At 32.6% G+C, this 14,015-nt stretch overlaps 2 protein-coding genes across 3 annotated transcripts in view; both read left to right on the forward strand.

Moving 5' to 3' along the window:
- Window positions 1–4,179, forward strand: part of LOC104784377 — an 8,804-nt gene extending 4,625 nt beyond the window's left edge. Inside the window, exons 2-7 of the mRNA XM_010509409.1 lie at window positions 1,928–2,008; window positions 2,495–2,668; window positions 2,783–2,836; window positions 3,453–3,599; window positions 3,698–4,072; window positions 4,168–4,179. Of these exons, the coding sequence (XP_010507711.1) occupies window positions 1,928–2,008; window positions 2,495–2,668; window positions 2,783–2,836; window positions 3,453–3,599; window positions 3,698–4,072; window positions 4,168–4,179 (843 nt within the window). The remainder of the gene's footprint in view (window positions 1–1,927; window positions 2,009–2,494; window positions 2,669–2,782; window positions 2,837–3,452; window positions 3,600–3,697; window positions 4,073–4,167) is intronic.
- The window catches only part of LOC104782803 (protein MEI2-like 2), a 4,739-nt gene continuing 1,919 nt past the window's right edge, over window positions 11,196–14,015 (forward strand). The window contains exons 1-9 of one of the 2 annotated variants that reach the window (XM_019245044.1): window positions 11,196–11,352; window positions 11,798–11,848; window positions 11,938–12,054; window positions 12,158–12,615; window positions 12,702–12,860; window positions 12,947–13,063; window positions 13,204–13,355; window positions 13,437–13,531; window positions 13,621–14,004. In XM_019245044.1, the coding sequence (XP_019100589.1) occupies window positions 11,331–11,352; window positions 11,798–11,848; window positions 11,938–12,054; window positions 12,158–12,615; window positions 12,702–12,860; window positions 12,947–13,063; window positions 13,204–13,355; window positions 13,437–13,531; window positions 13,621–14,004 (1,555 nt within the window). In that variant the 5' untranslated portion in view covers window positions 11,196–11,330. The remainder of the gene's footprint in view (window positions 11,353–11,797; window positions 11,849–11,937; window positions 12,055–12,157; window positions 12,616–12,701; window positions 12,861–12,946; window positions 13,064–13,203; window positions 13,356–13,436; window positions 13,532–13,620; window positions 14,005–14,015) is intronic. The other variant, XM_010507840.1, reaches the window with a different exon arrangement.

Below are 14,015 nucleotides of genomic sequence, written 5' to 3' on the forward strand. Positions count from 1 at the left end.
TTGCTGATTTCAATTTCAAAAGTAAGTATTAATTTCTCACTAAATTAAATTGTAATCCGTAAAAAACTGAAGAGCAATAAAACTAGTCAAATAATAATCACCATGACATAACATTAACCATCAATCATCTGGACACAACATAAGATCCAAATCTTAAAGACATATTTATATGTTTTCAAACTCATAAAAGAACTAAAAAGTTCATAAATCTACCACTTTTATCATAAACATTTTTTGCTTTTAGCTTCTCTTTCTGCATTTTTCCATTCTTCCTTGGGGTCTCTTCTTACTCCTTTTCTTGCAGTCATTAAAAAAGATTACCTATAAAGAAAATACAAACGGGCCAAACCGATATCATTACAAATGTTGGTTCTAGGTAACAGTCCTCTGAGTTGTCACAAAACCAAATCTCAAAGCCTAATTATGACTAACCCCAAAGCCTGAGTATTGCAAAACTCTATCTCCAGTCATATAGAAATACAAAATAGTTCACGTAAGATGAATTTTTTTGATGGGAATCAAATAAAATATTTGTACCTGCACAGGATTGAAAGCAATAATCCATGTCAAACCAGACCTACATACATACTGTCTTTCTTTGAGCCTGGAATGTCATTGATTAACATTTCACTATTAGAATGCACCGGGGATCTAAGACGACTAATACAATGCTTTTAGTTTCACTTCGGTGGAAAGATAAGTTCTTGGATAGGTCTAGAAAAGCTTACTTTAACAGACACTGTTGGCAACGAATCGCTATGATTGTTATACGAAATGTTGCTGCACATTAAGATATAAATAACAAATAAGTTGGTAAATATTCTCTAAATGTATTTTGTTTGACTATGGAACAATATATACAAGGCAGAACTTAGAGACCATACAACACTAGAGGTGAGTCCCTCGCTCTTAAGTAGAAAAGTCAGGTTCCTATAAGACTTTTATTGTTTAACCGCCTGAAAACTCAACTGAACAAGAAAAAAACTGAGAATTGAATTGGAATTTCAAAAACATGCAACAAAAGAATTAGTGTGAAACTCTAAAGGAAAGGAGCACTCACAAGTAATTCTAGAGTTTTCCAATTGAAGTTGATATTTGAACCTTCTCCAAACTCCGAATGTATTGTTTAGAGGTTGCATTTTTTCGCAACAACAACCTATACCACAAAACCTTTAGCTCAGCAAGAAGAAAAAATTGCAGAACAACTGAACATTCATTCTCCAACTACAAAAGTTCATTTTACAGATCATTCAATTCATTCTTTTTTTGACCCATTCTCTTGTTACCAATTCACCACCATATATATAGATTCCCAATAGTCATGAGAAAACATTGCTGAACTTCGTTTATTGAAACTTGTAACAGAGATCGACGCAAACTTAGATTCAGTAGAAGAAGATTACCTTAAAAAAAAATTCTCTGTAAATTTTGAGGTTCACCAACTCTGCTGCTACCCAAAATTTCTTCACAAATCCATTAGACCCTCTTCATAAACACAAACAAATTCCGAAGAAATTGATGATAGCGTACAAACCTTTCTGAGCTATTGGAGAAGCTAATCCAGAGATGGATAAGAAAAAAAAAACTCAAAAGCGCAGAACTGAATCACATCTAGAGATGAACGATTCACATCTGATAATAGTTTTTTTTTTTATATCTTCTTCTTCTTTTTTTTTTTTGTGATAAAAATATACTAATATGTTTTATATTTTTGAAATTTAATTTTGACTGGCTTCAGATGAGGTCTATTATTGCATCGGCATACATGACCAACCAGCTTTTTCCCTTCCTCTTCTAATAAATCACACATTACAGGTTTGTTTATTACGTTTTTAGAAAATTTATTTTATTTGTTGTAGTATGTGTTGATTATCATTTATAATTTAATTTCATGTTACTTAAAAATTTTAATTTCTTTTTGTTACAGAAGTCACCGTCAGAGATCCCTAGAACGACTGGAACTAGGGCAAAAAGTGAATGGACAACATATGAAGCACACATCAGCAAGGTAAAGTGCCCCCTAAGCACTATACCAGTGCAAAACGAAACTGCTTTGGGTCATCGGGCAAAACCCGAAACGGGCACGGTTAACCGAGTCCTCCTCAACATCAGGTAAATAAAATGGTTAATCCTATTATATATTTTATTACACGTTTTAAAACTGTGTCGATTTAAAATAAATAAATATACGTTTTAGTCCATACTTTTTTTTTTAGTTTATTATGGTCAAACGAGACTATTTCAAAATGTTTCTGTTTCGGGCCTTAAGGCTTAAGGTTTTTCGATATATTTAACAGGGTCGGGTCTGAATTTTTTTTTCTTATTGAATTTTGGAATTAAGATCAATGTTTCTTTTGTTTCTTTTGTCAAACATCATGATTAGAAGTTTATTGAGTTTACAAATATTATAAAACAATAGTAGTAAAATGTTCTAGAAATCAGCCATTTATAACTTTATATTAACTGTGGTATTTTTTTTGTTCTAAATAAATAGTATGCAGAGGTGACTACGGGTATCAGCCAACAGAAACTGTATGGGACCATAGCTACGATCAACGTGTGGGAACCTGTTGTTGAAAACCGTACCGAGTTTAGTCTTTCCCAAGTTTGGATAACTTCGGGAGACTACGAGACAGAAAATCTCAACACTATTGAAGTCGGCTGGCAGGTTTGGAATACTATGCTTTTTGTTTGATATTTGTTATTCCTTTCCTAATCCGTTAATTTAATTATATAAATTTGACTAATACAATAAATAATTTTTATTTTTTTAATTATTTAGGTGTGCGAGGAGTTATACAACGACAACAAGCCAAGATTGTTCATCTATTGGACGGTACGTGTTCTTTTCTTTGTACTTAATTTAATTCACATTTTCAAACATAAATCACCTTATTTTATTATTACTACAATCTATTAATTAGTATTAAGTTAAATTTTCAAACTTATTCATAATAGTGCTATAAACAATATAAGTCAATGGAGCACTGCAAGAAAACAAGATGATTAACAATATATAGATTTTTAAATCGCCTGGATTTACTATAGAATCAACTATACAGTTATTATAACTCATCTTGTTTTTTTTCTTAATAACACAGACTTTAGTTTGCAAAGACCTTTCATTCAATATATATATAAAATAAGTATTCAATTTATTTTCCAACTATGTTAGAAATAGATAAATAAGATTCAAAATCAATCCATACTTGTATTTGATTTTTTTTTTGTCTTTGTTAAAATCCAAAATATTATATAAGTTTACTCAGTATTTAAAGTAAAAACAACATAGTAAAATCTTATTGGTTGGTTTATAAGGTTTTTGTTTCTCTGAAGACACATGCATCTTTTGGTAGATAATATAATATGATATCATATATGTACACATAAGTTTTCTTATAAGCAAAATGCATATACCTTTGCATTCTAACAGAAATATTGATATTTCACAGAGTGACGTATACATTACAACCGGAGGGTACAACCTTCGCAAACCTGGCTTTATTCAAACCAGCAGCGAGATTGTCCTAGGAGGTGCTATTTCTCCAGTATCTAGCGTCGGTGGTCGCCAGTTTGAGATGACTATTCTGGTTTGGAAGGTTGTTTTTTCTTTACCTTTCATGTATTTTATAAATTAAAGTTCTATTATTATATCATCAGCTTTTTTTTTAATAATAGAAAATATAAACATTTCCAGGATCCCCGAAGTGGAAACTGGTGGCTGCGTGTAGGCACCGACTTGGTAGGATACTGGCCTAGGGAACTTTTCACCACTTTAGGCGATCATGCACGGAAAATCGATTGGGGTGGAGAAATCATTGACTCAGAGAGCTTCGGACGACACACGAAGACGCAGATGGACTCAGGGCGTTTCCCCCAAGAAGGGTTTGGAAACGCGAGCTATTTCAGGAACATACAAGTGGTTGATCACACTTGCAGTTTCCAGACGACCCCTGAGTTGTTTACACAGGCAGATACTCCTTATTACGACGTCAAGAAATTGCATAGAGATGAGTTGGGAACTCATTTCTTTTATGGCGGACCAGGATTTGGCCATATGCATTCAGGGGTCGTATCTCTTAGTTTGAGTCAGTTTTTTCTTTATTTATGTTTTAGTTTTTTCATTATCATTTAGTTTCTTTTCTTATTTATGTTTGTTCGGTTAAGGCTTTTGTGTAAAAACACTGTTTATTATGAACATATTGTAATACAATATCTTATATAACATTTCTGATCTAGTTAGATGAATGGTAGCACAGGTTATTTGTGATTGATCACCCCGAAGAACACTGATTCGATGATGATGATGATGATGATGATGGGCGAAGATTATGATGATCGATAGAGAGAAATAGAGTAAAGANCCAAAAATACTTTTATAATGAGGTTGGTCAAGGACTGAAGGGAGCTCGATATTGGTCTGTGAGCGTACGGGTTTTGCAAGGACGATCTAGTTAGTGCACACTCAAAACTATCAGTATTGTTTTTCACCACGCAACCATGGGATTGCTTCAAGCACACTACCACAAACTGAGGGTCCTCATGTGTCTCACGAAAACTAGTAGACATCGTGATGATGCAGGCTCTCTTCATGATGAGCAAAAACAAAACATCACTGCCAGAAATCAGAGTGTAAATCAGCGATCAACAGCAGTGTAACATAGCACGCAACTTTGACAAATTTTCAGAGCTAAAAAAAAAAAAATGTTCTTCTAAACCATAAAACCTTAAACTGTAGCCAAATTCTACAACATAGCTCTTTAACACACACAAAAGGATATTTTGAGACAAGAGTTTATTGTTTCTTGTTTCTTAAGATATCTATTTTTGATAAAACCGAGATGGTAAATTAATTGATTTTGCAGAATCAAAAAAAAAAAAAAAACTGCAACAAAATCTGCAACCATTCAAAGTTTTTAGGTAGTTTTTGGATTTTGCTTCTTTGAAGATCTATTTTTTTACCATTCAAGATTTTCAAAAAATAGATTTCTTTAAATTTAGGAGTAGAAAAGTTTAAAAAACCAAGAAATCAATTACCAAAATTCAAAATCTAAAATATAAAAACCATAAACCATCTGAACACCGAAACACTAATAAGTAATAACCATTCATTGTCAAACTCCACATTAATGTTGTTTTCATGAATGGTCTTGAAGCCAAATTTTTTTTTTTTGTTTGGTAACGTCTTGTAGTCAAAGTGATTTTACACAAATTTGATATACAATTATTACTATTTATTTCCGATATATAATTATAGAAATTGTAGAATCTTTCTATTTTCCAAAAGGCAATAAAAATAAATGACAACCTTCCTTAGTCAAAAAAAACTTGTATATGGAAGATCCAATTAATGTATAGTAAAAACCAGTGTTCAAGAAAGCGGTCTAGGCGGCCGTCTAGGCGCTAGGCGCTCAGCAGACGCCTAGATGACCGCCTAACCCGCTTAAAATTACATACATTTTATTTTAATATTTATTTTTGATTTTTAAATTACATATAATTAAATTATTATGTTTTATATCTATATACGTAATTATAAATATTTATATGTTGTTAATATAACTTAAATAAATGTATTTTTCTTACCATTGTTTATAATTTATAATTTTTTCATTTTTATAACATATATTTTAATATAATTATATATATATAATGTTTTATGTTGTAAACGCCTAAACCGCCTAAAAACCGTCTAGGCCCCGACTAAGCGTTCTAGGCGTTAGGCGTTAGGTCAACGCCCAGATTCCGCCTAGCGCTTTCTTGAACACTGGTAAAAACATATATAGTAGACAATTCAGACTTTTTCATTCCTATAAAATAAAACTCCACGAAAGAAAAGCAAAAGACCCATAGAACCTAATTTCTAGATATATTTCAATGGGTCTCACAAAAAGCTGGATAAATGTTTTTCTTATAATAGCATTGACAATTTCGCTTTCCTATGATAATGTTTTGGCTGAGTCAGGTATGTTGTGTTTTGAGAAGATGTTTATGTTTTTTTTTTTTTTTTTTTTTTTTTTTTTTTTTTNTTGATCATTTTGAAGAGAATAGTTTAGTTTTTCTTTGTTAAGTATATATTATTAGTAATAGAAAATTACATGTATATAAGGATTTATAAAATTGAATGTGTATGTATGTGCAGTGATTGAGCCAGCAAAATTTGGTACTTGCATTTTTCAATGTGGAGGAGGTATATTGGATGATCATGCATGCATCAATGACTGTATTACTGTATATGATCGCCCTGGTGGACGATGTGTTGGAAAGCCTCCATGCTGTCGCTGCTTCATATGATATTAAACGATTATGTTCATTAATTAATTGGTGATTGATGTTGAGTTATGCGTTTCTAGTATGGTATATTTTAAGGCAATGCTGATAGATTCACAACACTCTTTCATTAATTCTGTCCGAAGCAGCAATCGTCATCTAATCGGTCCGATTTGACCTTCCACCTCCATAATTCGTCGATTAACATCACCTGACCACCCGAAGCTTCTGTCTGATACCTCCGAGGCTCCGATCTATGCGAGACTTGTGGTTTCTGAATTGTCGTTCTTCGATCCCGTCACGTGGCGGACCTACGTAGGAGGTAGGGAGGTCAAATACAAATAAAGATATTTTTCTACCTACCTAATACTTTATCTGTAGCAAAGTTGGTTTGTCCCTACTTAGCTAACCGACCTTAACCCGAGTTCGACTGCACCCTATTACACTAATAGTTTTTTCAAAACATTTTAACCGTTTAAGAAAACAAATTGCACCCCCGTAAAAAATGTTCCTCGGTCCGCCACGGACGCACCAATATGATATAGCTTCACAACACTCTTTTATTCACAACACTTTTCCTCGTCTGGACTGTATACTATCTTTGATCAAATTGACGTGTAAAATGTGTTGATGCTCTTCTTGGTGAGCAAACAAAACATCAATGCCAAAAATCAGAGTGTAAATCAACCAAACAATATTTTAATTAAATTTCAGTAGACAATAAATGTGAGCATATATATTAGAAGAAGTAGAAATATTTACACAGTCTTTATATAAATGGATCTTAAAAATAAAAATAACATCTATATATTTAATCCGATTGAAATTTTAAGTTTACATGTTAAAGTTCTTAAATCTTACTATTTAGTATTTACCAATATTTTTGCTGCGAATAATTCTTAAATGATTTTGGATGGATTCATAGACTGAATATTGACTGTATAGAGTATTGGGTATTGACCAAAAAAAGACTAAGTATTAAGTAACTGAATGTATACTGAAGATTAATCAATTGTCTTTTTGCGATCACGCTCAAATTTTTTTTCATATTATTTTATCTTGAATGTTTTTCAATGAGGTTACCAACTTACCATTGTAGGTCTTTTCATCTCTTCATTAGCTCTCTCTCTTTTTTTTTTTTTTTCTCATTTATTATTTTATTATCAAAATTTAAAAGCAACATACTAGAAATCACATAACTTGAAAGTTCAACTACTTATGAATATAGCTAATCATGGGAGCAACAACATCGTGGAGGATTTCCATCACAGTATCCATGCTTGTATCCCACCTTCCCAGTACAGTCATGGAAGCATGCATGATTATCAAGTAAACCTTCACATTTAAAAAGGCATAGACGAGATTCGGCTGGTTCGACCACTGCACATATACACACATACATGTAATTTTCTATTATTAATTCTATATACGTTTAAGAAAAGAAAAATGTGTGAAATTATTGTTGAAGAAGTGATCAAAGATGATTAAAAAATAACAAAAATAAATCAAAATCTTCTAAGAAAACAACATACCTGACCCACCCAAAACGTTGTAATAAGACGATGAAATTGTCAATACCACAAGAAAAACAATTACAGATGTCTTTGTGATAGTACCCATTATATACTAAGAAATTGTGTTCTCTGATTTCTTTTTTTTTTTTGTTAAGAGTTTTGTTTATCTACTTCTCTCCAAAACTCTCACTTTTCTACTGTCTTTGCAAAATTAATTGGATCTTCTATATATATATATATATATATATATATATATAGAAGATCCAATTAATTTTGCAAAGACAGTAGAAAAGTGAGAGTTTTGGAGAGAAGTAGATAAACAAAACTCTTAACAAAAAAAAAAAAGAAATCAGAGAACACAATTTCTTAGTATATAATGGGTACTATCACAAAGACATCTGTAATTGTTTTTCTTGTGGTATTGACAATTTCATCGTCTTATTACAACGTTTTGGGTGGGTCAGGTATGTTGTTTTCTTAGAAGATTTTGATTTATTTTTGTTATTTTTTAATCATCTTTGATCACTTCTTCAACAATAATTTCACACATTTTTCTTTTCTTAAACGTATATAGAATTAATAATAGAAAATTACATGTATGTGTGTATATGTGCAGTGGTCGAACCAGCCGAATCTCGTCTATGCCTTTTTAAATGTGAAGGTTTACTTGATAATCATGCATGCTTCCATGACTGTACTGGGAAGGTGGGATACAAGCATGGATACTGTGATGGAAATCCTCCACGATGTTGTTGCTCCCANTGGAAAAAATAATTAACTATATCAACATATATTTGTATTGATCACATGCCAATCACCTTGATTGCAACTTGCAAGACCATATAAGACCATTAATGGATAAAAATCATGTGGAGTTTGACTAAAATTGATTATGTATAATTAACTATAAATCTGAGTATCTGACTATTTAAATTAAATTTGACTAGACAATAAATGTGAGCATATTAGAATAAGTAAAATATCTACAGTCTCTTTATAAATGATCTTTTAAAAAATAGAATTAAATCTATAAATTTAATCAAATTGAAGTTTTAATTTTAAATTTTAAAATTTTATTTACCAATATTTTTGCTGAAGTCCATAGACTGAGTATTGATTGAGTAACTGAGCAAGTATACTTAAGATTAAGAAATTGTCCTTTTTGTCATCACGCTCAAATTTTGTTTTCATGTTAGTTATTTGAATGTTTTTCAATGATACGTAGTAGTAACCATGTCTTTATAGTGATTTTTGGAAGGTTGACTATGTAAATCCACATAATTTCAGGAAGTTTTCTCAGTAGAAATTAATTTTAAATTATGATTTGCTGATGTTGTTGAACACTGGAACCCTAATTTGGGGTTGAGATGCTAGGGGAGGAGATGATGGTGTTTAAGATACATCTTGCTTCGTTTCTGTTGATATATATATTTGAAGGGCTATTAAGTTTGGCTTACAATTTATAATTGGTTGGGGGAGGAGACTGCATGTGTTATCTTCTTATATATCTCTCTATTACCTCATTATTTTTGTCCATTCTTATTATCAAGAACTGAAAAGCAACAATTAAGGAAGTTCACCTTTTATATATAAAATCACATACTACAAGAACGTAGAACTTAATGCTTAAGTCGCCAATTACTTATGAATATAGCTAGTCGTGGCCTCACGGGTACAACAACAACGTGGAGGAGTTCCGATACAATATCCATTCTTGTAACCCTTTTTCAAACTACAGTCATGGAAACATGCATGATCATCCAATAAACCTCCACATTTGAAAATGCATGGACCAGATCCGCCCACTGCACATATATACAATTCCACATTAATAATATAATTCTATACATACATTAATATTGCTTTTGAAATGATCAAGGGTAACTGGAAAGTAACCAAAAAAAATTATTCTAAAAGAAACAACATACCTGATATCGCTAAAACGTTGTAAGAAGAAAACGATATTGTCAAGACTGTTAGAAAAACAGTTATAGACCTTTTTGTGACACCCATTATATATACCAAGAAATTTGCGTTCTATGTTTTCTTAGTTTTTTTTTTGTGAAAGGTTGTTTATCTACTTTTTCTACTATATTTTTATTTAATTGGATATATATATATATATATATATATGATAAAAGAGAGATTTTCATTTATTTTTATTGTCTTTTCAAAATGGAGAGAATCCCAAAACTACTATAACTGAATATATCAAAAGTTAATGATGGAAATCAAAATCATATTTGATTAATGTGGAGTTTGACTAAAATTGATTATGTATCATGCATTGACGATATATTTGATTATTTTAATTATATTTGACTAGATAATAAATGTGAGCATGTTAGAAAAGCAAGTACAGATATTTAGACAGTTTTTATATAAATGGATCTTTAAGCAATATAATCGATTTTTAAAAAACGTAATCTAAAATATTATTTTGTAATCTTACAGTTTAAAGCTTATTTTACCAATATTTTTAATGTTGCCAAATTTGATCAGTTAATGATTTTATAAATGTGTAAGAGAAATAATATGTTCATTCATTCCAGTGCATAAAATGTATAAACATCACTCGAGGGGGGAGACATGAGCTTTCGTCAAAATAAGTTCTGACATATTTAGATCAAAAAACTAACGATTATCTGATCATGTAATTAAGGCCCACATTGTAAATGTTGAGTAAGGCCCATAATATTAATTAATGATCTGATTATTTTTAATCAATATAATTGTTTTATTTGTTATGAGAGAGGGGGGGTATTTAAGTATGATTTAATTTTAGTATTAATAAAGAACCCTTTTTTGTTATCTTTGGTATCAGTATGATTTAATTTCAGTATTAATTTATCTACTCCTTACCATAAAAAAAGAAAAGAAAAAGATTTTATCTACTAAACAGATGTATTATTAAAGTTTTATGATTTATGGTTTTGGAGGAAGAATTTGTTGTCTCTACTTTTTGTTTTTTTTTTTTTTAATTTATTGAATATAGATAATTTGTAATAAGTCTTGGGAAAGGTTTTTTGATGTATTCGATGAATAGAATTCGTGTAAGAAACATATTGACCAGAGGACATGTTGATAAATTCGTGTAAATATTAGTAACATATTATCAGATGTCACAATTGTATATGTTTATTAGGTTTGTGTCAACGGGGTTAGGCCTCTCTCTCTCTCTCTCTCTAAAAAACGATTTTTAGAAATCATAGCACTCTAATTAATAAGTAAAATAACATAACTTTTAAACTTTAAATTGTAATTACTTCATAAAATAAATAATTAAATATTAGCCTTTTTCCTCTCTCTCTCTCTCTCTCTCTCTCTCTCTTCTCTTTCTCAGTTTTTGTTTACTGGGGGGTTGTGTAATTTCCCGGCAACGGAAGGAGGAGGAGGAGGAAGAGTGTAAGCAATAAATTCCTCTTCTTCTACGAAAACATTTGCCTCTTCTCTTCTCCCCTCTTTTTTTTTTTTTGCTTCTCCGATTCTTTTCCCTTTCGTTTCTTGTTTTGTTTCTCTTAAAGCTTCTTCTTTTATTTCTTGTTAATGGTTTCCTCCATCATCGCAGGTACTACTACTAACTTATTTACTCAATTTCTGCAAAATCGGTTCATATGAAGTTTTTGTGTTATGATTCATATGAAGTTTTTGTATTCCTTTATTTGTTTGATTTCTCCTCTTCATGTAGTTTTGATTGTGATTGTTCTGGGTTTTTTTAAAGCTTTGATTTTTTTTAGTTTCTTGATGTTTTGTCGCCACAAGCAACAAAAGCTTCTCTTTTTTTTTTTTTGTTGTCTATTCATCGAGTTGACCAACGTAACTGAAGAGATTTCATGGTTTTTTTTTCCTTCGATTCTGTTTCTGCTTGTTCTTGATTAGGAAAGACAACAGTAGTAGCTTGTGTTATATCATAAGTTCGAGAACTCATGATCTTAGAAAGTAAAGGTTCTGTTTTTATGTGAATTGTCATAGGATTCACATATATAGTTTGTCTCTGGTTGTTTTGTTTGTAGTTGCAGAAGGCAAAAAGATGGAGCTAGAACCCAAGGAATCACTATCTGCTGGTATCATAAGATTCTTTCTTTGTTTCCTTTTTGTTTTGGTTCTTTTACTATTTGATATCTAATTTATTTGGCTATTGTGTCAAATCTAGACATGCCATCTTTGCTGAGTAGATCATCTGAGACTTTTATTGGAGGCACTAGATATCGTTTTGCAAGTGATCTTAGCATGTTCTCAAGCTCATTGCCTACTCTTTTTCATGATAAGCGTATGTCCTAGCTTCTTTTAGTGATTCAATATGATGGAATCTTGATTTACCTGGATTCACTGCTAATATCTTTTTTACTGTTTTGTTTTTGACAAACTTGCAGTGAATATGACTGATTCAGATAGTTGGCTCTCCTTTGATGATAACTCACCCATTCTGAACAAACTTGCCATAGGTAACTCAGAGAAAGATTCTTTGGAAGATGCTGAACCTGATTCTTTTCTCCCTGAGGATGAAAATGAGCTCCTTCCTGGCCTTATTGATGAGCTTAATTTTACCGGGTTGCCTGATGAACTTGAAGACCTCGAAGAGTGTGATGTCTTTTGCACGGGAGGGGGTATGGAGTTGGATCTTGAATCCCAGGATAATCATGCTGTTGATGTGTCAGGGTTGCAGATATCTGATCGCGCTGCTGCAAATGCATTTGCTCCTCGTAAACGTCCCAATACGTCTGGCAGGGTTTCAGTAGAACATCCAAACGGTGAACATCCTTCAAGGACATTATTTGTAAGAAATATCAACAGTAGTGTTGAGGATTCTGAGTTAAGCGCCCTTTTTGAGGTAACGCATACTTTTCTCATTAGTCTTAACTCATTTACCATCGAGGCTTGCTTGCCTTTGCTGACTTGATTTCTACTTGTCCCCAGCCCTTTGGGGAGATCAGAAGTTTGTATACTGCATGCAAAAGCAGGGGTTTTGTTATGATATCCTACTATGATATCCGAGCTGCTCATGCCGCAATGCGTGCACTACAGAACACACTCTTACGAAAAAGGACACTGGACATTCACTTTTCGATTCCTAAAGTATGGTCTAGGAGAACTATTCTTGCTTTGAAGTTTCAGCTTTCCATTAGTACTTTTCTAATCATCAGGTTACTACCACATGGTAGGAAAATCCGTCAGAGAAGGATATGAATCAAGGGACTCTTGTGATTTTTAATGTGGACACAACAATATCGAACGATGAGCTACTTCAGCTGTTCGGTGCCTATGGTGAAATAAGAGAGGTAATTTATGTTTCTTAGGTCAACTTGTATTTTCAAATGTGCATTTACTATGCAATGGCTTATCTTAGATATTCTTCTCTTTGTTTGGTATTTAATGTATCAAAATCATCCACTGATTGATTCTTTTCTTGTAAATGCAGATTAGAGAGACCCCGAACAGGAGATTCCACAGGTTCATTGAGTACTATGACGTTAGAGATGCAGAGACAGCCCTGAAAGCACTGAACAGAAGCGAGATAGGTGGTAAATGTATAAAGCTCGAACTTAGCCGCCCTGGAGGGGTTCGTCGACTGTGAGTTGCCTGCACTTTGTATATTTCCAAGAACTGAGTATATTCTTATATACACAGTGCACTGAAACTATATGTATGCAGCTCGGTTCCATCACAAAGTCAGCAAGATTTGGACAGACACGAAGTTACAAATTTCTTCAATCAAGTAGGTTCACAAGTTGCTAATTCCCCACCAGGTAATTTCATATTGATCATTTCTTTTTTTCTTTTTTTCTCTCCATTGGTTAGCTTGCCTTGTCAGGAATTCATTCAATCTATTTAACAGGTAACTGGCCAATTGGTAGCCCAGTGAAGGGCTCTCCTTCGCATGCCTTTCCATTGCCACATGGTCTAGGAATGGTCAGGCCAGTTAACTCAGATAATATGCCTGGGCTGGCTTCAATTCTTCCTTCTCATCCCTCTAGCTTTCACGGGTTTTCACCAGTCAATAATAATGACCAAGGGCTATTGAATCATCCAAACCAAACTATCCTGAACAAGGGTTTGATGCACAACGTTTCCTATGGGCAACCCCATTCATTGCCAGAGCATATAGCAGGGGGGATTTCCAACTCCATGAGGTTTGCTGCTCCACACACCTCAGGATTTGGGACTTCATCTGATCACCGCTATCGCTGGGGAAGCCCTCCTCAGCATATGAATTATCCTGGTTACACTGGA

This window comes from Camelina sativa, chromosome 4 (genome assembly GCF_000633955.1).
Source record: "Camelina sativa cultivar DH55 chromosome 4, Cs, whole genome shotgun sequence".
Classification (NCBI taxonomy): Eukaryota; Viridiplantae; Streptophyta; class Magnoliopsida; order Brassicales; family Brassicaceae; genus Camelina; species Camelina sativa.